At 38.4% G+C, this 24,927-nt stretch overlaps 1 protein-coding gene across 6 annotated transcripts in view; it reads right to left on the reverse strand.

The window, feature by feature from the left end:
- The window catches only part of diaph2 (diaphanous-related formin 2), a 375,689-nt gene that overhangs the window by 100,274 nt on the left and 250,488 nt on the right, over positions 1-24,927 (reverse strand). For all 6 annotated transcript variants that reach the window (XM_082548121.1, XM_082548120.1, XM_082548122.1 and 3 more), the window contains one exon: positions 874-998. In XM_082548121.1, coding sequence (XP_082404247.1) covers positions 874-998 — 125 coding nt within the window. The remainder of the gene's footprint in view (positions 1-873; positions 999-24,927) is intronic.

Raw genomic sequence — 24,927 nt, forward strand, 5'->3', positions numbered from 1 at the left:
TTTTTAGGGACTATTGCTCTCGTCCCTCCAATTGTGCTGATTTAGCCTAAATAGATATCAGATAAAAGGAAGTAAAGATAATGTTATATGTTAACTTTTGTGTGAGCCCCTAGCATATGGAAACACCCACTCATGTTTTAAATTACTCGAGAGTAATCCTTTCTTTTCTTTATAACATTAGAGACAAACATAGGCTATCCTGCTGACTGCTTCACTGTGTTTTTCCCCATGAAAGGCACCTTAGCCTCAGGGTATTGACAACAGACTTGATTTTCACTATTGATCAAACCTATACAGTGAGAACCTTTCCTCTCAGAAAGGGCATTCAAGAAAGTGCAGAGACATGGCTAATTCAATTTGGGACTAGAGATGCTTGGGTGTAAGTGAAACACTCTGTTATCAAAACAGGAGAGGTGTCATGAGAAAAGAGTTCGTGGATGGCTGTGTGGAGAGGTTTGTGGTCGGCCAAAAGATGAAATCAGGAATAAGCGATAAGTTGGTATGAGGGGCCAGAGTCCCTATTAGAGGTCCCCAGGGGACAGGCAGCAGTGGCAGAGTGAAGTAAAAATAGCCACAGGCATGATTTCACTCTTGGGACCCAGGGAGGACTGAAGAGGGAGATCTGATCAGCGTCTCACAGCAAGGCAGCCAGATCCATTCCCCAAGTTCCCTAGGGTGCCACCTATCACACCAAGTGACTTAAACTGCTTACCACAGCCAGGCTGAACACAAACAGCACACAACTTTGCCACTGCTCGCTACAAAATAGGACAAAGAATGTCCTAATATCGCTCAAAGCGAATGTTGTTAGGGAGCAAATTTACGTCCAAACCTGTGTATTGTCTTGGAATGAACACAATAAAAAAAGGATATAGACATCTTTTCCACAAACTTATCTTGTTCATCGGCTGTTTTGGGGAAGTTTTCGATGTCATTCTCAAGCCTCTGAATGTGCCGTTCCATGTTGGTCAAACTGCTTTTTAAGATCTCGGCGGACACTGTGGAAAAGTGAAAACACACACAATAAGCTGGTTAGTATCAACAGTTGAGCGGGCTCTTGCTCCATATAGGAGTAACCCATGATGAAAACAACACATCCCTGAAAACGTTAAACATTTAAACAAACATATCTACCGCAGAGGGAGACCGATGTGACATAGTGACTCCACATAATCCATCTGCGTATGGCCTAGAAAAGTGAGCACGAGTGGTAATATGTGTGCACATTGGGTGTGTGTGCCTGTCTGCAGTGGTTCATTAATCAGTCTGTAATCACTGCTTGCAGAGTTGCTGTGGAATCCACTATATTCAGATCAGGCCTTTCAAGTAGAGACTTCAAACAGCATGCAGTGTCTTAGGGGATCAAATGGGACAGGAGCATGGATGCAGTGGCATGTTTAGGTTCCTGTAAAGGGTTTAGTTTTATTGACACACAAATTCCAGTTTGCTCAAACTGAACATATGTCATGTTGGTTAAATGGTATTGCCCAGTTTGAGAAAGGAAAGAAAAATAGGCTGATCAGAAAGCCAGTAACTAACTTTCTTTAATATCAGAGGAATGAGGAGATGGTATAAAGAGCACATGACTAAAAGTATCTCTGTTTATTTGTTTTTATTTAAGCTGGCTTTGAGCTTCCTGTACACTGTAAGCCCCGAGCCTTTTGAGAACTAAAAGAGAAACAGTTGACAAAAATACTGTACTGTATTGAGAAGAAACATCTTTGTATAGGAGTAGTTAGAAGTGAAGCTGGTAGTGAACCTACGTGAAAGAGGGTTCGTGGGTCAGCTAAACATGGGTTTATTTTACTTTCTGAGGATATGTAAGTTGAAGCTACATTCATAAAGTCACTGACTGGACTTGCACAACAGGAAAGGACACGAGGTCACAAGAACCTCTGGGATTCTTCATCTTAAGAGTGTCAGCTTTCATTCCAGTCTAGCTTTGATTTTTCACAATGTTGACTAAACACAAGCAGATGAAACTACCTACTCGGCAGAGTAACATGTATCCTGCTGATTAACAGGTCTTGCCAGCTGATATCTTATAGGTTATATGTTATTTGAATGGGCCATCCAGTTCTACTTTGCATGAACTCGTTATTATTTGTCTCAAGTACAGATTGAATACAACAACCCAGGACAACTTTTAATATTTGGCACCACTTTGACATCTGCTGAGTGTTTACATCCTTTTGTCTGTAACTGAAGAGAAACAGAAAGCTGTGGCAGGACTCACTGACATAAGGGTCAACCTTGTCTTGCTTTACATCAGTTCCACAGCTCGAGTTTGTCCTCTCTCATTTTCTGACAATAAAATTGGATAGCAATATTTTGGATCGCATGCACTATACTGTCTGACACAAACACAAAGGGTATCTAAGCTGCATTTCCATTAGAACACACACCCATACACAGAAATTGCCTATTGTGATTGGTCTAGAAGCAATGCAGTGAGAGTGATGGGTAAGGTCACTGTCATTATTAGACTTTTCAGCTAGCTAGCTGGGTAGACTGGGAGACTCACAATCCCTCCTTCTCAATTCTGGTAGAACTGACTCCTGGGAATGACACTGAGAAGACCACACTATCACATAGTCTGTTTCTCGACTGATAGGGCCCCTGAGATCCACATGTGCTTGTCACTTTGATCTAAGACTTACTAATGGTGAAAAAGGAAAGCGAGCAGTGGACAGATGAAGCAAGAGGCAAAACAATTAAATTCACATCAAGCCACTGGGAATGCGTTTGTCATTTGTTATGGCTTATGATAGTTTTTTTGTGGATTGAGTGACAGTACTGACTAATGGCTTGGCTGAAAAACTGATCATAGGAACCAAGCATAGTGTTTTTTATGAGATCAGAGAGGGGTCATAGGAATTCAAAACAGAAACATTAACATGGGAAGTAAACCAGATGGGAAACAAGTGAAACCCAGCTACATAACAGATTACTTGCATACATGCATTTAGCATTAAATTTGTAGCTGTAGGCCACTTTATACTTTTCATAAATTTGTATATGTAAGTAGAAAATCCAGCATTGATTCTTATGGGATGTCATTAGCTACAGTGATACCTTCTGTACGCTGAATACATGTTCCAAGTGGATGAGTGGAGAAATAAAGAGGGCAGGTAGGTATATATCATACACACAGAAGCGAGGGATGAGTGATGTGTGGCGATGTAGGAAGAAAAGAGAAAGTAAAGAAAAGACAAAAGCCATTTTAAAGCGATGCTCTAAGCTGTATGAATTACAGAGTGAGGGGAAAACTGCGAACGACATCCTTAATTTATTGACATGAGCTCGGTAAAACTGGCCATTGCGGCATTAGTCATTCCTCAGAACAAAAGGCAGACAAAATGTATTTCATCGCGTTTTGCCTTGTTTCCCTCAAATAAACTGCCAGGGAAAAATACTGTGTAGCTCACGATACCAAATCAACCGCTATAATGCGAAGATGTCAACCTTCTATTCAGTCATCTGTTGAGGGGAGCAATTTTCATTTTGATTTATTGACAAATAATACCAATCATTCAACTAATGCTCTTGCAATGCTGCCAAAAGTTACAAAGGAAATAGAGATTTATTTTGAACATCGCTGCCAACGCAGCATAAAAGATCAAGTTTTAAATAATCTAAAGACTTATGAAAACAAAGACAAATGCAACATAAATCCTTAAGAGAAGGTCATTGATAAATACATTTATTCCTTTAGCAAAGTAAGTGTATGTTGGAGAGGATATGACACAGGGAAAAGGGACACACAGAAAGGATGCACAAACACAGACTGCATAAAAGCATTTTTCAATTTTATATGTTGATTAGGTTTAAAAATGATCTCTTAATTAAAATATATCTCAAAAACTAATGACAATCCGATTGTTCAGTCTGACGTCACTAGCTGTGTCTGGGCCTAAACTCCGCTGCAGGTCCATATATCAAACATCACTATGGCATTACTGAGAGTTGAAAACTGTCTAAAGTCTTTCCTCTTTAATAAAATGATCAGCGTTCTGCTCTACCAGGTGTAACAATTGAGTTTAACATCCAGGCATCCATGAAAACGGAATTTATGACATTTAACAGAGTTAGAAGTTAGCAGGGAGTTAGCTCGCTAGCTTCTATCTAAATACAATATAGCATGTCCTGACTGCGGGGTTTTGGAAACAAATTAAAACGTACAGCTCTGTTATCACTTCCAACATAAATGAAGACAGAAAACTAAACAGCAGTGACGTTTGTAGGGTCACTGAAGTTGGGCTAGCTGGTATATAATGATGTGCTACGTGACCGCTAGCAACACAGCTATGTTAGCATAATATAAACAAGCTAACTTTTTTTCCACTCGATAAAAGTTAACGTGAGTGTTCTCGGTGGTCAGGAACAAATGTAATCGCATGGCAGGATGCTGTAAAAGGACCAAACTTCAGCCAGGAGAACAACTGCGATAATCCATCCACAATACGAGGTTAGTCATTCATATACTGCTGCATGGGCTGGGCTGTAGCTACATCCTAAGGTTTTAAAAACTGAGCTTAAATAAATGATTAGTGGTAATAAAAGCCGAGGGAGGTCAACAGTGATCACTGACTGGAGCTTTTTGAGATCAAATAGAAGAAAATACAAAACATTAAACATGTTAACAACACAAAAGCCATATTAAACGCAGACTACTTTAGACCTGGAAGTAGGATTCGTCACGTCATCACTTAATAATCGGATGAGTATAAAACACTAAAAAGTCAAATGTTATATTGGATCAATTTAACTGAAATTCATGTTGCAGGGAGGAATGAAAGTTTAAAAAAAATGGGTGCCTTTCTTTACAGTGACAGCCGAAGCTATTCTCATTTGAATCAACTTGTTTTTCCATTGCATTAATTCTCTGTGAATATTTGAAATCTGCAAGTCTAAGAGGTACAGTAGTGGCTAGTATAATAGCACTTCATATGTGGAAAAATATTCCAGCCTCTGGAGATTATAGGCGTTAAATTCTTCGAGAATCCAAAACAGTTTTAGGCACGCTTGCATTTTTACCCACGCAAAGCTCTCACCATTTCATTGACTATGCAACATGTAAAGACAGGATGACCTTCAGTAAACTCTTCACATGACCAGCTACACATAATATGTGCTGAAAGGTATATTCATCACATCAGAGTAAAATTGGTTATTGATCAGCGCAATACTACCAGTCAAGACAATGACTGATTGTGTGCGTTTCTAAGTAGGTGTTGTACACATTAGTGCTACTTCAAATACCTCTACTTTAACATGACAAAGAATTTTCCTTTATCTTTTTCTTTAGTCTCGGTGGCACCTGAAAGCAAATAAGAGATGAAGTGGGAGACAGACTATTGTACAGCAGAGGAAAGCTACAAGAGGATAAACACAACTGCATGTGTTTCCTTTTCAGGAGGAATCAAAGCAGCTCAGGTTGCAGTACTGAAAGTGATAGTGTTGCTGTGACAACATAGTCACATTGTTCTTTCTGATTACCTTGAATCATGTACTCCTAAAAACAGCAGGCAGGTGAAAGCCGCAAATGAGTAAATTTAATGGACAGCATAAAGTTGGAGCTCAGGATTACCTGTAAATATTAGGGTACAATTTGAAACCATTGGAAATGATAATCTACCTTTGGTATGGTTTCCCGTTGTTTACTAGAACAAAAGATAGCTTCTTTAGTGATCTATTCATGTGTGAACAATTAAAACACCAGTTTGTTGAATTATTTAGATGCATCGTATGGATAAACGATATTATTACTTTCACTCAGAGGGCAGGAAGTAGCACAGTGTGCAAAAATAGTCACAGCTGTAATTTTCCATCAATCTTACACTAATTGTTTGCACATAAAAGGATGAAACCTTCTTGCTTTTGCTCTATTTCTTCTTTTAATTTGCATTTTCCTTAAAGCATTCATGCAGAAAAACTGTTACCATAATGAAGGATTTGTTTGCCTGATTGTAATTGATGACCCCCTGAAGAGTAAAATCAGAAGGTTTAAATTCGTAACGGTTAATCTGTAAATCCTTGCTATGATCACTTCTGAACAGAGGCCTCAGATGTTAAGCCTGGAGTCGCTACAACCACCACTCTCTCCCCATCCTGGAAAAAAACACAGCTAAATTTTGCAGTGTCACCATATCCAATATTCTTAAGCTACCAGATCAATCAAAAATAGAGAAGGAGAGATATGAACGTTAAACCAAGAAGAATAAAACATGACTGCATAATTTTTTAATTATGACATTTGAATGGAAGTATGGGCTGCAGCCAATCGGAAACGTACAGCCAGGCACCAAAAAACACACACTTTACTGTTCCTCCCGATCTAGAAGCAGGGCTTGTTTGCAATGGGGGTCATGTCTATGAGACTTTATTGCTTTTGGCAGCCATCAGAGCTACAGCCCAGTGCCAGATCTCTGGAGGAATTACAAATGGAGTCAATTACAATATATTTTGATGCATGGGAAAGTTTAGACATTGACCTGGGGTGATGACAATTCCCTGGGAAGTGCTGAAGAAATCAGTCAGGGTGATGTGTTGCTGCTATATGTAAGTCTATGCCCTCTGCAATAAAAAGAATGAGGATCTCAAAGGGTTTACCTCTTCTCTCCTGACAGCCAGCAACCTAAATGCACCTGAAGATGGTAATTTCTCTTTGTCAACACGTGTTTTTCTTTGATATTGTTATGATACGTTTCTTGTGACATGCCAACAACAGAAAATTATGAGTTAGGAATATACAGCTGGACGGTTAGGGTAACTGATTTTAAGGCAAGGTGTATGAAAAACACCAATGGAAGCTGAGTTACCGTAGCTTGAAGAGGCAAGCATGTGTTCCATCTTTCATGCATGTTTGCACTCATGTTAGGCTGACTAGGTTATCCAAATAAGTGTGCTGTTGGGTAAGTAGCAGAATAAGTAAAACCTCAGCTATGTTCTCATGCTGATGCTTCAGTCACACTTACAAGTACAACTACTAATTAATTACAATAACAAATGCCTGAATGCCTTTTAAAGTATGTATTTATGCCACAATTCATCACAATACCACAGTTTGGCTGACGCTGAATTGGAAGCACACACACAAAAGGAAATGCACACATGTATAACTTCAAAATAATAATGAAGGAAATGACTAACTTAAAATACATCAAACAGGACTGCATTCACAGTAAGATGGATATGGATATGACTTGGTGTGGCATACCAAGTCATCATGATAGCCTGCAGAGGTTGAGTCTTGCCTCTAACCTCATTCACAACTTCAAAGTTGCACCTTATCACATGGCTAAAGGTAATTCACCTGACACCTCTAAAGGGAAACACTTAACTTGCTATTTCTACATCCAAGACACCAAAACCTTACTTCAGTTATTAACTGACCTGAAATCTATAAATATATTTCTTCACAGCAATGCACTATAGTTCAGAATCAGAGAACTTTTGCAAAAAAAAGAAAGAAAGAAAAAAGAAGAGAGAGCTGGAAAAAAAAACTTAGGGAAAGAAAAAAACAGATTCAAACTGAACCAACAACAAAATCCCAGCTTTTAAATATTTAACACTGAATATAACAATGTCAATTAATATGCAGTAGCTGCAAGCACCAATTACCAGGGCGTATGCCCAAGGGTGTGTTCGTGCTCGTGCGCCCCTGAACACACATCTTCTAATACAGTTAATCTTAAAAGAAAGAGCAACTGCATCAGCACAAGAGCAAAGGAAAACTGCTGGATTCTAGTAAATATGTGATACACTACACATGATGCAAGAAGTACAAAATATGCTTTGTGCCGAGTTCAGGTTAACACTTTTTTCAATTGCAATAAAAATATGTCTGATTTCTACATATAGTAATAGTAATAATCTGTGGGACAATATTGCTGCTATTTAACTAGTTTACATTCAGTCTTATCAAAGGTTTTGCTTGAGTCTAGACTAAGAAAGGCCAACTGCTGTGGGAACACTAGAATGAGAAGAGGATAAATTGTGGGAGAGGGTCATGAACTTGACTGATATTTTTCTATTATTTATCTAAGAAAACCTGTCAGTGACATCCCATCATGATCTACAGTTCACCGGTGCATATTCACAGAAGAGAAGCGACTTTTTAAAATGAGATTTTTTTTCTTTCTATTACTTAAAAATTGAAGATGGCAAAAATGTATACTAATTATAACCTACCGTAATTTCTTCTCAGTTTACTCCAGAGGGACAGGTGGAAGTGTTATGAATTTTCAGCAAAACAACAATGATGAGGAGGAGAAGAAAAAGACAAAATAAAGGAAAAGAAACAAAAACAGTTCTTAGTTTTCCTATTGTTTTTTAAATTAATGTTAGTCACTCTTACTTCTCTTCTTTACTCAGTTTCTCTGGCCTCTGTTCTCCTCCCATTTGTAGCGCAAGAGCTCCCTCTGGGAGAGCCACACAGATCAAAGTCTGTAGTTGGGCATATTTACACAAATCTTAATAAAGATGGCTGATATAAATATACAGCATGTCTATCAGGTACAGTAAGAAATGTAACTACTTTCTCTGCAGTAGTTAAACAAATATACGTAATAGATAAAACTTTTACTTGTATCAGTTAAACCAATCCTGGGATTTTTTTAAAGCAATATTTTCTCATGAAGATAGAAATGGATTATTGCAGTGCCTAAAACTGTTAATCTAATATGGCCCCCTTAAAACTAAATGTATGTACTGAAAAAAATGTCTTCAGAGACTAAAATCTAACACTGATGACCATAAATGCATCTCTTCAAATTTAATATGTATGCACTACATGAGGTGATTTTTTTTTTTATGACAAAACAAAATGTGCCTGATGTGTACTTAGTGAGAGCTTTTCAGACATAAATTCACTGTATGTATGGCTGAAGATCCACGTTCTACCTTTAATTCAGAGATAAATGTCATCAGTCTTTTGTAGATTTTTTAATAAAGAAAAATGTGTTTGTGCATTTGTGATGGTGTATGACTCATAAGAACTGTGTAGGGTGGACGATGACTCAAATCTGTGTTGGCCTCCCCATTTTCCTTTTTGCTGATAAAGTTCTTCCAGTGTTCTTCCACAACACTGGATTTATTGATCATGACATGTTGTTGTTATTGTCTAACTTGTCTATGACTCTGTTAAACATTTATTTTGCAATGGTTACAAAAATAGAGATGTTGACAGATAACTAAACTCCCAGCATATCTGCATTTAAAGGAAAATTCCCGTCTAGTTTGGTGATAGATCTCACTTCAGGCTCTCAGTGAAGTTCTTCAGTCCAGTATTAAAATGTCACCCTTTAATCATTCTGTGTTTGTCACCATCCACACAGACAGCAATCCTTTGCATTATCCAAGTATAGCTCTGTAAACGGTCATAATCACATTGTCATCCCTGATTTAGATTTAAATTATGTATTCATTTCAGGAGAAAAGACAGCCAGGCTGTTTTTGATTGGCCTTAAACTAAGTAGCCATAGTGACGAGATATCTGTTAAACGTTAGGTCACCTCCAGTTAGCAAACAGATTTTATCTTCCAGTGCGGATGACTGGTTAAAGTGGTTCCTTAACAACAGGAGGAGGACGTGGAGGTAACTGAATGTCTTAAATATGCTAACTCACTAGAAGCCGTGGAGCTGTGTACAAGGTATTTGGCAGTGGAAGCAGGAATACATTTTAAATTATTCAGTTTAAGGTACAGTCCTCATTCTTAATGCAGCAACCTTTGCAGGTTGGATTTAAACCTAATCTTTGCAACTCATACTTGTGCGTTTTGGGTAGCAGTGGAAATTGATTGATAGTTCTTTTCAAAATCTTGAGTGGTGTTTTGGGGTGCAGCCTTTTGACAGTTCTTCCTGGAAAAGGAAAGAAAAAAAGCACCTTCCACACTTTGTTCTAAGGCTCTCCCAACATATTCACTTGCTTCATACATGCTAAAAGCCCAGGGGGCTTGGGAAGTGTAAGCAGTTCAACTTTCCTCTTAGACCTCTGTTGCTATTTTTTAAAAGGTTATTATTTTTTCTCCAATAGCACAAAAAATATCCAGCCTATCTTTACTTTAATGCAGGTCAAATCGTGGAAACGATGGATTACACTTATAAATACATTAATGCTGCGTGCTATGTAATCAATGGGCAAGCCTGACAAAATGTGGAAACATTTTCTGGTAGAAAATTTTTAATTTCTTTTTAAACTCATAAATGCTCGAAACCCTCCTTTTTTCTAATATAGTTTTGTTACCAGCTGCTTGTTCCACTTCTGCATGTAATTTTATTGTGACCTACATGTGGCTACCAAAATTAGGATTTCCTATGTCCCTATATCACACTAATAAAGTAGACTCAGTAAGATTCATAACCCTTACATGATGAGAAAGGTCAGATCAATTCCAGCACAATCCACATTTGTCTTCATTTAGAAGTCACCATATAAAGAGGACGTATGATCCCTTTAGAAACACATGTTTAAACCGTAGAATCATTAAGTATTTAAACAGGGTTGTATTCAGTATTCATTTGGCTGGAGTGTTGACATGTCTTTTGTTTTTCATTCAGGAGACGAGACTTGGTACGCACGATTGCCGAGCCATAAACATAGTCCCTTTCCACCTCAGGCAATCCTTAAACTCATCAGCAGGGTAATGAGACTTTTGAGCTACGAGATGAATTAACTGGCTATTTGTCTTGTTTTTACCCACCACATGCAGAGTAGTTGAATATAGCATGGGGAGCAATCCCGGACTGTGATATATGTGGCAGGACAAACTGACACATAGCTGAGTTTAAGAAAATTGACTGGGTTTCCTGCAACAATGTGAAACAATTAGTCTCTTGCATTAGTCAATGTAATAGAAAAAGGACCTTGAAAGCCACTTCAGTACTGAAAGTTTGAATATAAAGCCTGCATGCACACACAGAGTAAAATATAAATTGAAATAAAGGAGACCTTTTAATAGTGGAGAGAAATCTTAAGTCAGTACCATAATCCTTTACATATAGTGCTTCTAACATTGGCTTGCTGTCCAACTAAATTCAATGGATGGGACTGTGAGTGGAAACCCAAAGAAGGCTCATGTTTTAGACGCTGCACTTGTTACATAAACTTGTTTGTCTTTGCAGAGAGGGGTGGGATGACTGCTCCTTTATGTTAGAGCTATAACACAATGCAGGAAGCTGCCACAGTTTAATGTGTTCCAAACATTGGTGTATTGGTGTTCTGTAAATGAGAGGCAAAATGTAAAGAACTTTACTCTTTCATGTAAAATACTATCTATTGACCACATCTGATAAAAACTGGTGACTTCATGTCAAGTGAAGAAGACACACTGTAATCTAAAACCTTTGCAGATGGCAACCACTACCAATTTAATTGAACATTTTATCCTTAAGGAAGAGCTTTTTATTGATAACAAGTGAGAACAAGTGAAGTAAAACCAAGTAAATAAAGGCCCCCAAAAGAATAACCAAGCCTTGAGATCCCTTTAATGTAGGGGCCAATTATTAAGGTAATTAATACAATTTCCTTGGTCTACATCACACATGCCTTCGCCAATTTGTACACTAGTCCATTTCACTTCTTTCTATATAACCAATGTAGCCAACTTTTGAACCAATATAATCTGCAAGTGTCTTTTTAAAGACAGATGCACTGCAACACTACAGCAATGTCTTTCAGTCAGCTAAAGAAGAGATTCTTATTGAAATCACTCTTTCTATTTGCAAAGATTCTGTAGGAATTATTAAATCAGTTAACCATTTATTCTGGGACGCAATGCATAGATAAACAAAATGATAATCACATAACAAATAAATATGTTAAAGGGTATTTTAAGTGATCGTAGTTGCAGAGGTTATATAGTTATTATATCTGTATCTATATATAGTTAAAGAGTGGACTGCTACAAGTGCCAAAAGACTACCAACAACACAATGGACCTAAAATTGCAAAAGATATACAATACTGGGGTGTTTCTGCTGTTATCTAGTAGCCCACAGCAGCCTCACTGTGCTTTCCCATTTACCCATTACTTACGGGGGGTTTGTAGCTTGCAGCCAGTCACCCTATTGTAATAACCAACAGCTTTAGGCTTTGCTAAAAGCTGTTGTTGCTCTAGATGCACGCTAGACACTCCATGAATATAGGTCACCAGTTAAATGAAATTTTAACCTTCTAAGTATCATAAATGTGTCTGTAAAATATGTCCTGGGGGAATTATTATAATAAAATGATTCCAGTCACAGGAGGGAGAACGTTTTTCTGCAGGCAAATTTCAAGCGGACTTTCCCTCCTTCTTGGTTTTAAACTTCATTTAGACAATGCCTCATCTGATTTGAACTGTGAATAGCAAGTCAAATTAAAATAAAATGTCACTCCTGTAATTGGGGTCCTGCTGTGTAATCAAAAAGTGCTCATGCTCAAGATGCATATGCAAAAACTCTCCATTCATAGTTTTGCAGCCACACGTAATTAAAATATAGACAACCATGAATGTACCCTTCTCAAGTTCATACAGCTGAAGTGACAGAGTAAGGTAACAGCCAGCAACAATAACTTGCTCATATCTTGGTAAAGCATAGGGCACTGGCCTTTGGAAGCTTTTTGGCTATCTCACAATTTTAAAGGAAGCAGCTAAATATTAAATAAATATTAATAGGGTCCTTTATTGCCTAAGCTTGACTTTTCCATAAAATTTCATTACATTAGGTCGGGTAATTTGTTGTTATTCTGGTGACAAGTACCAAGCAGCATAAGATAACACACGATGGCAGACGAACAAATGTGAACACAGAGGACCAGCATCACCTTTACAAATGATGTTATAAAGTAGCATGCAATGAACCTTTGTGTATATCTTGAGTAGAAAACTGCTCAAAAAAGACCCATCCTGTTGCCATGGCAGCTGTAGAGTCAGTATTTGTGTACAGGTAAGCTTCTGTGCAAGGACCTAAACGGCTGAATCTTTCTAAACCATCCAAGAATGTTTTTCATTTATTTATTACTTTGAAGGGAAGTATTTTTGATTTCTGTTCATTTGATGATGATGTTGATTTCTTTTCACTTTTTCAGGTTTAAGTACAGCTTGGCCAGTAGTCGGCAACGGTTTGCAGACAACCTGATGTCTTCCATGTAAACTATGGGGGACTATGGCAATCTGATGGAGACCAACAATCACAAGGAGTGTCAGACCAGTTACTACAACAATTAGGAGGTGGCTGAGCCCAATTACTTAAAAAAATAAATACATAAGAAATCCCACACCATATTCCTCTCTCTACCAAATATTAAACAAAGCTTTCTCTGACAAAAAAGCAAACAGTTTAAATGAGGACTGAGCCAGCAGAAAAACAGAATTGGACTGCTGTGTCTTCAGCTATTTAGAATTACTTAGGTTTGTACCATGTATTTGATTAAGTTGGACTGATGGATTTCAAAGCGGAAAAAAAAATCAGTGAGGAACATGCCCTTATATAATACTTAACTGGTCAAAGTGAAGACTAGCAGCATTTAAAAGTTTTCATTCTTAATATAAACAAAGGGTAAGCAGGGCAGAGGAGAATAGAAAGCTGCAAAACTGAGGCAGAGGCCTCTCCAGGTAAAGAAAAAAGTGTACAGGGGAAGCTGGAAACAATAATGGGCTGACATGAAACATAATCCCCTCTGTCTGAGATTTTATTGGCAGCCCCTCCAAAGAATGGTGGCTCCCCTATTATGACTTAACACATCAAAATCGCAGCATAGCACACACAGAAAAGGCCACCTGATGATAAACACAGCAGACAGCGTCAGAGGCTTTATCTTGTGGCTGCCTGCAGCTCGACACAGGTTCAATTTGGCCTGCAACAATCGATTCTGTCCCTTCTTACCTCTGCTTCATTTGGTGGAATAAAAACAGACCTTTCGGTAAAGAGCAGGTCTCAGCTGGTATGCCATGTCAAGGCAAAGGAGAGGAAAACTGGTGACAGCAAGACACCTGAATTGCAGCTGACCATTAAACAGGTATTCACATTTTTACAATCACGATATTTGAATCATGGTCAAAATAGTAGATTACAACTTGCATGGACTTTGAAAATTATATATCAGTTGTAATACACAATAATGAATAAACCCAAATGAACAGTGGAGCTTTAGGAAACTATAGCTTTAAGCTATGCAAATAAAATAAAATAAACATTTTAGGTCATCTTCTATACCTAAATAGCAAACACAGAAATTTTATTATTATTTATTTATTACTATTTTGCTTAATAACTTGGGTTACAGATTAGTTGTAGAAGCTGAAAAGAAATTTCACGTACTTGACCTCGTTCTTCACCTATCTCATTGGTGCATGCAAAATTTATCATAAACAAATTTAACAGAAAATTAGGAAATTTGCTGATTGGATTATTGGCTTGTAAAGATGGTTATCTTTATATACATACGCCTTGGTTATTCGAACTATGCCATGCACCATCTATAGAGTCAGACAGTACTCTACAAGTAATAACCACATTGTAGTGGCATATAATAATGCTATAAATAAATATGGAGTATAACGGAGAAAGTGTTGGTCTTGTCCATTATGCAGTACCATTGGGTCGACATGTGACTGACCACTAAATTCCTTCTGCAGCATGATAACGACCTGCTATAGATATGAAGAACTAGCTACAGTCAAAAGAAGAAAACGAAGTCTCGCAAAAGGTGTGAACTGCCCACACAGACCCCGCTCTTTGAAGTTCTTGCATGTTGTCTTGTGTGTTGATTAGGATTAGGAACAGACTGCAGTTTAAGTTGCATCGACTGTTTGTTAAATTTATAAAAGATATCTTTCTTGGTTACTGGGGTGCAAATTTCTACCCCACCAATGGACATTTTACATGCACTAATTCACACAGCTACTAAAGGTCACCGAACTTTAAAACATGATGTTACTTCATATCTTGCACAGACAACCTATGGTATTGTTTTCCTGGGAAAAATTGAGGCAAGTCGATTTATTTATGTTTTTGTATTCTGCCCCTAAATATGAAAGGCATTTTTTGTGGAAGCCACCGTCTTGTGTTTAATGCAAGAGTGACGCCATAACTGTCTTTATTTGAAGAGAGCATCATTATTTCCTGAGATGAAAGCAACAGAGGTGGAAATGATATCATACTCATTACATGGGAGGAAAACACTCTGTTATGGTGGTGGGCAATATAGAACCTCCTTTTCATGACAATTATTAATACCCTGTCCCATTAATTTGCAATATCATCCCCATCTCCAATGAAGGTTATCCCTCTGCTCAGTATGCAGGCAACCTGGCCTCAAATTCTCAATTTCACATGCAAATGTGGAGCAACTGATTTAAATAATATTTGAATATGGATTGCACAGTGTGACTCCATATCACAGAGCTGTAAAAAAAAAAGAAGGTGGAAAATGTAAATCGTCAACATGTAAGAGAAAGGTCATCGTGCGGACCTGTTAGATTTATTTTTTAAATAAAGGGCTTGCTGCTAAATTAAACTCATTTCACAAGGCCCGAGGACAAAATTAGAGGAGATTGGTCTGATTTACATCTCAAAGCCAAACAAACACAATACAGTTCATACAGCACAAAAGAAGCAGTTTCTGATATGATAGTGGATTTATCTAGTATATGATCAACAACAGCAGTTGCTTTTATACACAAAGATGAGGAAAAATGGATGATTTACCAACTTGTAAACTAGTTCACAACGATATAGCTGAGTCTGCTACAATGCTGCGTTCTGTTTGCCTTAGAGTCAGAGCTCAGACAACAGTAAACTTCTGCATGGTGTGCACTAGTAGTGATTCTAGAAAACCGAGGAAATGTAAGCGGCTGTTCTGACTTTCCATGTTGGAAGTCCAACTTTAGGGAACAATCCAGTTGAAAATTCCAACCCCATACTTCAGACTTCAGCTGTAAAGCATCATCAAGTCACTGGTGCACAATTTTGCATAATGTAAAGAAAATGTGTGGCAACAACCATTTGGAAGGTGACAGATGAAGATAAGCACGATGTTGGTAGACCTAAATGTAACACATACAGCGAAAGCTTCAACATAGGCAGCAAATGTACTGCCACGTCTTCGTTCCTCTCAGGTGTATTAACCCTTTAAAGCCGGTCGGAGCGGCGTAACTATTTTTAAATCCCGGTAGCACTGCAACCACGTGAGCTAGCGCAATAATTTTTTTTGCATATGAAACCAGAGGAGTTGTACTTACATCTTATGCCATCAGCTTGTCCTCGGTCACGGTTTCCTTCCACATACAGCTTTGCAAAAACTGCATAAAAAGCGCTTGCAGCAACAAAAACATAATATTCCAGAAACACGCTTTGCCGATCCGATCAGCTGTTTGTAACACTTCCTACGTCCATCAGCGTGAACGATCACATGTCCGCCATGACCTGCCCGAAACCAGAAGTGACGTCATTTTGCGGAAATGTAGTTTTTTACCATCAGGGCCTCATGAGCCTATACTTGTGTTTTTAAAAGTTATCTTTGACTTTATGACTTTCTGTGTCGTTTCTGGGATGCTGAGGACTCATATTGCACTGCTGGAAATATTTTATTTTGATGCATATGCTGTTATTTTGCAAATTTGCACTGTAATATTTATTTTCGTTTTTCCTGCAGTATATAAAAATTAGTGTATTTCAAAAATAAAACTATGAAGACACTTAAAATAAATTTCCTTTGGTGGGAAACTAGTTTGTGCAACTTTTTTGTATTTACAGTTTTGAGGGATAAGCCTCTTAAATTTCTCTAACTAAAAATATATGTTAAAAAATCAAAAATGATTTTAAATTTCTTTGTAGTTTATTGCACTTTTTTGCAATTTATGTAATTACTATGCACTTAATGCAGACATATTATTAAAATCTGGGCTATAATGGTTGTATTGATGTATAGCAACTTGAAATGCTCCAAAAAATGGCTCCACAGCATGTAAAAATATACTATAAGCTCTGGCGGACTTGGTTCTATGGCAGGTCTTAAAGGGTTAAAAAAGGAGTGATGGTGGAATCTTCACGCAGTGGCATGTGTTAACTAAAAGGGACACATAGGAATCTGTTCCCCTGGGCCTAGTAAGACTCCAGTGAGTAGCACTGTCATGTTTGCCTATGCTCTTATATTATATATTGATGAAAACCCATGATAAAAAAAAATACTCAATTTAGAATCCAGAATCAATTCTCACCCCCACAATTGCACAGGAGATGGCAAAAGCTGCTCAGATTCTTATGACAGCATTTCATCCAAAGACACGTTTTCTCAAACAGTGGTCAATAGAGGCAGAGCATGCAGTGAAGCATGGAGAGCAAAACAGAGGCACTCTACCGCAATGACCACCTAGTCAGTAAATTATGTGTTGCTTTTCTGGGTAAATAGCATGTCTGTTATAATGTGTATTTTTCCTCCGCGTCATGGTGTGACTCCTGCGTGTGAAACAACAAGAATGAGAACTAGAATCGGCTCAATAGATAAAGGCTATACATGTTGAAAAAGCTTCGGACTTATCGGACCTAATGGCAACATATATGTGACAAACTGGAAGTAATTTCTCTATTCCCATCTGACAGAAAATTTGCAATTAAAAGTGTAGTTTGAAATTAATTTCTCCATTTATTTAAAGCACAAATGATTTTTGAGCAAACTTTTTGAACATCTGAAGTTCTTTCAACAAGTGGCTTGTTAGTTGCTTCCTGACACTCAGAAAAAAAATCTGTGGAATTGGGTATAAAATTTGCCTGATATTAATTAACCCTTGGTAAAACCTCAAAATCCCATCCTTTCGTGAACCTCGGGACCAAAATGGTCCCGCCCCAAAAGTGCTCTAAAAATGTTATATATCAATATTTTTTTCTACTTTAAATTAGTCAATCTTTTAAAACTACTTCTGCTTAAAATATCCATGTCAAGTTTTAATTATATTTTCATTGTTTTAACCCTTTAAATCCCAGTTTTATTACATGAGCGCCCTGTTTTTTTAGCCCCAAAAAACAAAAAACTTGAATATTTTCCAAAAAAAACATTTGAGGTAATATTCAATTGTTATTATAATTAGGCCTTTAGATGGACTAAAGATTGGCACCAAGAGTCATTTCGATCGCCTTTTATTTTTTTTCCAGGAGCGCATTTCATAAAATGCACACTATCGACCACGCCCAAAAAGTGCTATAAAAATATTAAATATTAATTTTTTTTTCACTTTAAATTGGTCAGTCTTTTAAAACTACTTCTCCCTGAAATATTCATATAAAGTTTTAATTATATTTTCGTTGTTTTAACCCTTTAAATTACAAAAAAACTAAAAAAAAACCTAAAAAACTAAATATTTTCCCAAAAAAACATTTGAAGTAATATTTGATTGTTATTATAATTAGGCCTTTAGATGGACTAAAGATTGGCACAAACAGTCATTTCGATCGCCTTTTATTTTTTTTTCAGGACCAGAAAATGGTCTCCAGGCGGCAAATGCTTCTCCTCTAGCCCGGAATCGGTGCATGCTCCCGGGTTGACTCGCGACGATGACCGGGGCATGTTGCGTCGGACCCCTTTTTCCAACACACACATCCGGTACCACGTCACAACAAATACGTCATTTCCTGTTGATTAAAAAAAAAAAATCCAACCTCAAACGGTCCTGGGGCCGAAAATTGTCCCGCCCGATCAGCGGGCGAAGCCGCTGCAGCACGCCGGAAAAGAGGCGTCATTTCCCGCAGGTCTCTTTAAGCAGCCCGCTGTTTTCCAGCCCCGGGTCAAATGTGGAGCAAGGGCACCACCCGGTGGACAAATAAAAAAATTACAATTCTAAGGCCTCTTCTCCAAAACAAAAACGAAACCTAAGCCATCACCCAGATGTTAACGGTATAAATCCTGCAGTGAAAAATAGCGTTTATAAAGGGTTTCAATGGGGCACAAATCGGCCACGAGGTTCGATAGTGGATGTATGCCTTTTATTCAGCCATTTAAGCTCATTTAAAAAACTCAGACTGAAATTTCAAAATAAAATGGGAAAAAAATACATGTTAGAAAATTTGGCTATACTCCATTAAACACAGTGGAAATGGCGTGGAATTAAAAAACGCAAAGGCCACGAAATGGTCCCAGGTTCTACAGAGGGTTAATCACTGATTGTCCTTGTGTAAAATTATTAGCACTCTGCTATTTTGTTTGACATTATCCTGTTTTTCAAAGTCGTTTGTGGCATTCGGCTATAAAAACACTGTTTTCTGTGTTAGATTATTATAAGTTGACTTCTGAATCCAAATGAAAAACACTTTTTTCCACACCGTATTTAGAAGTGAAGTGTTCAACAGTCTGGGCTTCAAAAATAAAATTTTATATTCCAGTTTTTGAACTAAAAGTAAATGACTGGGTAAATAAAAAGTAAATGCATTGATGCCAAAATGACTATTGAACAATAGTGTCATACCTATTTGGCAAGCTTAGCCTATTAAATATAGACCTTACCACTGAAGCATCACACAAGCACATAACATAAATCCTTAACTGGGTGGGCATATTGTACTGTGGATTACGCTCTTTCAGTCAGTTAATATCACAAATCCTTGCACTTGTTATTGTAATGTTGCAACAGGGCCTTATCAGGAGAGTGCAGGGATCACCTCAGAGAAAACTCAATTTCCGGCTCATTTGTACAACAATCGTCATCATCTTTCTTATCAGAATAGCCTGACAGACATGCTATCACAATTCTCTAGATGAAAAACAACTTCAAAGTTCCCCAATGTTTAGTAAAAACTCCTGTCAATGACTTCTTAGTTCTGTTGCTTAAACCTTGCTATGACAGGTCAAATGCATCGTGTCATATGCTTTTGTCATTGCACAACGCATACCATATAAATCAAGCTTTGTGATAATATTCGGAGTCAATGGAAATGTCGAGCATTGTAATGACTTCATGAAACTGCTACATGGAGACCGAAATCTCTGAGGAGTACAGAATATTGTAACATTTATCTGAGCGGTACTGGAGCATTCCCTACATACTTGAAGGTCCACATACTAGTGCAATTAGTAAATGGTCAACTGTAGGGCTATCTTGCAAACAAACACTGCCTCACCCCTAAAAATGATGTTGTGGTACATAAATACTATGAAGGCCTGCAGTCCTTAACATATATATATATGTAAATGAAACAGAGATCTGCAAAAGCAGTAAACTATATTTTCTATTAAAAATCATGTACATTTTTTGAGGAAAAAATATGTCATTATAACAATAATTGTGCAATATTATCTGCTCAGATATTAAATTATTGCAATTATGTTACGATTATTTTCATCTTAAGGAAAGAATGGTTCTTGCTGTGTTAGTATAGAAAAATCTAGTTTTTTTTAAATGGAGCTTCCTTGTTCACCTCAGCTACTGGAACACTCCCAGCATTGAAAATGGTCTACTGCGACAGCCTGAATTTCTAGACTGGCAAAAAGCATTATTCTCATTCCTGGTCTCATTGTCAGCTCTCATTGAATTCTCCTGCCACAGACTGAAGCCTGATGCTAAGCAGGGCTGCTGGCCTCCCTGCATGTGTCTATCTCTGTCTACAGTCATACTCACTGGCCAAAGTGGTGATGTAAGAAATCAGAGGTGGAGGGAAAGGGAGATGGACAGAAAAAATAAAAAGAACAAAAAAAATGAAGAAAGAGAATAGTTGTTTTGCTCTTACAATGAACTACTCATCCACCATGAAGTGAGCACAGAAAAAACGAAAACTCTCTAGAGCTCATCACTCATCCTGTGCTGGTGGAGCTAGACAGGTCTGTTTCCTGTTCCTAATATTCTTCATGACAGACTGTCCATTTACACTGCTGGCCTCGCTGATCCTCCTCTATTACTTTCAGGTCCAGGGAAGGGTATACTTTCAGCAACAAGTAAGAAAATTGTTTCCATTTCTAGTCATGGTGGCTGTTAAGATGACTACTGGTCAAGTGTACTTGATATTGGTATCGGTGTGCATCACATGTTTAAATCAACAATGTGCATTTAGTGTTTACAATGCAGCAAACTATCTTTTTTTTTTTACAATTATCATAGCATAAAGTTGATGGCTAAGGTTGCAAATAATGAAAGCATTCCTGCTATGGTATTTAAAAAATACACTATTTATGTCTAGTTTAAAGCAACTTTCAGGACTCCCAAGGCTGTAATTATTTGTATAGCACTAGGGCTGCCATGATTAGTCGTCTAGTCACGATTACGTCGACTATCAAAATCATCGACGACTGATTTAATAGTCGACGCGTCGTTTGAAGCTTTGTAAGATCACAAAAGACGCAGGAATAAGTAGCAGGATTTAAGAGTGTAATAACGGACTGAAACAGAAGATGGCAGCACTGCATGTACAAGGATGCCAGCTGCCGTTAAACCCCGAAGAAGAAGAAGCTGTGTCCCAGAATTCATAGCGCAGCCCAGCTCAGTTTACAACAATGGCGGCAGCTAGTTAGTTTTAATGTTACTCTTATTATTCTTTCTGGGTCACAAAATAAACGTTTAACATATGTTCAGGCGAGAATGTAGCTGTGTAAACCTCAAATATCGGCTCAGTTTATCAAGACACCACATATTTTCAAAAGTGCTCCGACGTTTTCGGAGACGTCTGTTACCCACTAGCTCGATAGCTAGCCGGGGGCTAGGCTCACTAGAGCCGTGAGAACACCGGACTCCCGGCAAATCGTTTTCAAACCCACCGCCGTCTTTCGCTGCTCAGGTTAAACATGATATATGAGTCACTTAGATAACTTAAAAATGTTGTTGTTTGGCTTTTTTCAGTATTTTATTTGTTCCTGAGTAAATCGGTTTGGCTGAGATTAAAGTTATAGTTTTTACACAGCTGAATAAACTTCAAGCAGACAGCTGATCATCAGAAGTGTGAGATGCTCGAGAATTTACTCCGGTGTCCTGTTATATTTTAGATAGCAAGGAGTTTATTAAACTTCACCGAAACAATCTGCAAATTTCATTCAAATTTAATAAACTATCATCTTGTCTTTATTTTTAGTTAGCACCTTAAAAGCTTAAAGCTGTAAGCTAATGATAGTTATATAAGAGCAGATGCTGCTGGTGCAATAAGCTGTACTTTTACGTTCAATGGGTGATGATCTGATTAGTCGACTAATCGCAAAAATAATCGGTGACTAGTCGACTATCAAAATAATCGTTTGTGGCAGCCCTATATAGCACTAAAGAATATTTATTCTAGAGATGGACCGATCCGATATTACGTATCGGTATCGGTCCGATACTGACCTAAATTACTGGATCGGATATCGGAGAAAAATAAAAAATGTAATCCGATCCATTAAATATCACGAAAGCACCTCACAAAACTTGCAACACGCCGTAACTCACCTCAGAACGTTAGCAGTCGGAGCAGTATGCATCACGTGATAGAGCGGCTGTGGCATGCGGGACCTGTCGGTGGTCTGGATAGCATTTGGAGCTTCGCTAGCAACCCGGCATTTCATCTCCGACAAAGTTATCCCCGAGAGAAGTAAAGCAAGTGTGTAAGTCCATCTCTGAATGTTTGTAAAGCATTCCTGCGTTAAGCTTACCAAACAATATATGGAGCGACTGCCTCTTCTCGCTGCTACTTCAATCATGAAACTGCTTAATGATCAGCTGATCGGCTTTTCTGTCGCGAGTCCGTCTCTCTGGTTTGTTTTTGGCCCACTTTGCACCAGAAAGAGGAAACCATCGGCTGAACAACAGCAGCACGTTTAAGCTTGATAAGCTGTTGTTAGAATGTATTTAATATTAGTTTCTACACCAGGATCTTTTTCTACAGCTGACGCTGGTAACTGTGCAGGGGCGGATCTAGCAAAGTTTAGCCAGGGGGGCCGATAGGGCATGAACAGGGAAAAGGGGGCACAAAGACATACTTTTCTTTCTTATTCTCATTTAAAATGTCTAGCTTTTAATAAATAATTATCCGAATCTTACACCCAAAGTTTTAATTTGATGTAAAATGAATAGAAGTCAATTACTGTATATAGTAACTATTAAGTCTAATATATATACCCTAGTAAGCTATAGTACTTTTTCCTTTGGGAAGGTACCATCTGTGCAGTCTGCAATTTTGTTGAAGAAAGATGTTGAATCTATTTAATATTTCTTGAAAAATAATTGATTTCTGTGCATTTTTTTCACACTGCATCAAATTAAGGTTGATTACGTCGATTAAGCATCATGAGGTGGAGCGTGAGGGGTGGTTCCCTATTTTTTATTTATTTATTTTTGTTGTTGCTGGGAGTTGGAACCCTATTAGTTAGGTTGCTTAATATTTACGCTAAGTACTCTTTAAAATACCAGAATAGGGAGGATGGTGTAGGTTTAAGTTTATTAGATTGATCAGTATTGCTGAACTATGAAATATTTTTTTTTTGCATACAGGTATAACAGAATAGCTTTAGTGTAGTTGTTGTTTTAAACTTGAGTATGAACTTATACAAAATGCAGCAAGATATTTAAAAAACAGTTTTGTTGATTAAAAAACACTATATCGGTGACGTCAATGGCGGAGTAGCTGTGTTTCTCGCCCGCTCCCGCAGCTTGGCATTTGTTTAGGCCTTTATATGTCTTATTTGGTTAAAGTCTCTGTTTATTTCGACTTTTAAACTTCGTACGATGCCAAGCACCCAGAAGAAGCTCAACCTTGGGTCGAAACCGGGCAAATCCGGAGGAAATCACCCTCCGCTCAGCGATCATGCTGTAGCGGTTATGGCGGAGGCCCAGTCGCTCCCACTTCTCGACCGAATGGACGTCGACAAATTGGTGGAGAGGATATCGGCGGAGGTGCTGAGGGCGGTGGAGGCCTCCTTTGAGAAGAAGATTGATCCAGTTCTGAAAAGACTGGAAACATGCGCAGCTAACATTTCTGCATTGGATGTTAAAATGAAGGAGGCAGAGGCACGTATATCAACGCAGGAAGATGTTACAGCGGGATATGGCGCCAAGATTTCTGAAGTGGAGCTCAAGCTGGAGGCCGCTTTGGATAAGATTGATGACTTGGAGAACAGGAGCCGACGGTGTAACATACGTGTTATTGGGCTACCCGAAGGCAGTGAAGGTACCAACCCTGTGTCTTTTTTCAAAACGTGGTTACCGGAGTTGGTGGCTGTGAGTTTCAAGGGCGGCGCTGTTAAAATCGATCGCTGCCACCGGGTGCTTGCACGCCTCCCTTCCAGTGCCCAGCGACCCCGCGCGGTCATCATAAAGCTCCACAACTTCCAGGATAAAGCACGGATCATGCAAGCGGCTAGGAGGAAGCAGTCCTTATTTCATAATGGCATTCCTATTATGATATTCGAGGACTTCTCCGCCGCTGTTCTGAAGAAACGCCAGGGATTCTACCACGTCAAACAACGCCTTAGGTAGATGGGTGTCCCCTTCGCTATGATGTACCCGGCTGTCCTTAGGATCAAGATCGATGGCCAGGAGAAATCTTTTAGATCTCCAGAAGCAGTCTCAGCTTACCTGGATAACGTACCTCAAGGGGCGGGGCCGCGCTCATCCTCGGTGGCTCCAGTGGACTGTTGATCTGTGCTCCTGTCCCATACGTGAGGCATTCGCCAATCCCTCGTCTCCTCCTCCTTTTTTTTTTTTTTTTTTTTTTTTCCTTCCTTCCCTGTTTATTATTATTGTTATTTTTTCTGTTTGGTTTCTTTTTTTCTTTTCGGGTCTGTGCGGAGATAATAACCCCATACACATAGACTATTTTATTTAGCCATTTATAATCCGAATCCTTGTTTTAGCTGCGGGCGGGCAACTGTTTCACGTTACTGATTGAGAAAAGACTCGTACTCTGGTCCAGCATCGTTCTATGTCCAAGCTGGAAAGTTTGCTTGCGCCCCCTGCTGGGCGTTGGAGACCTTTGTCTGACCTCCATACTCACTGG

The sequence above is a fragment of the Aulonocara stuartgranti genome (genome assembly GCF_965226115.1).
Source record: "Aulonocara stuartgranti genome assembly, chromosome: 2".
NCBI classification, from domain to species: Eukaryota; Metazoa; Chordata; class Actinopteri; order Cichliformes; family Cichlidae; genus Aulonocara; species Aulonocara stuartgranti.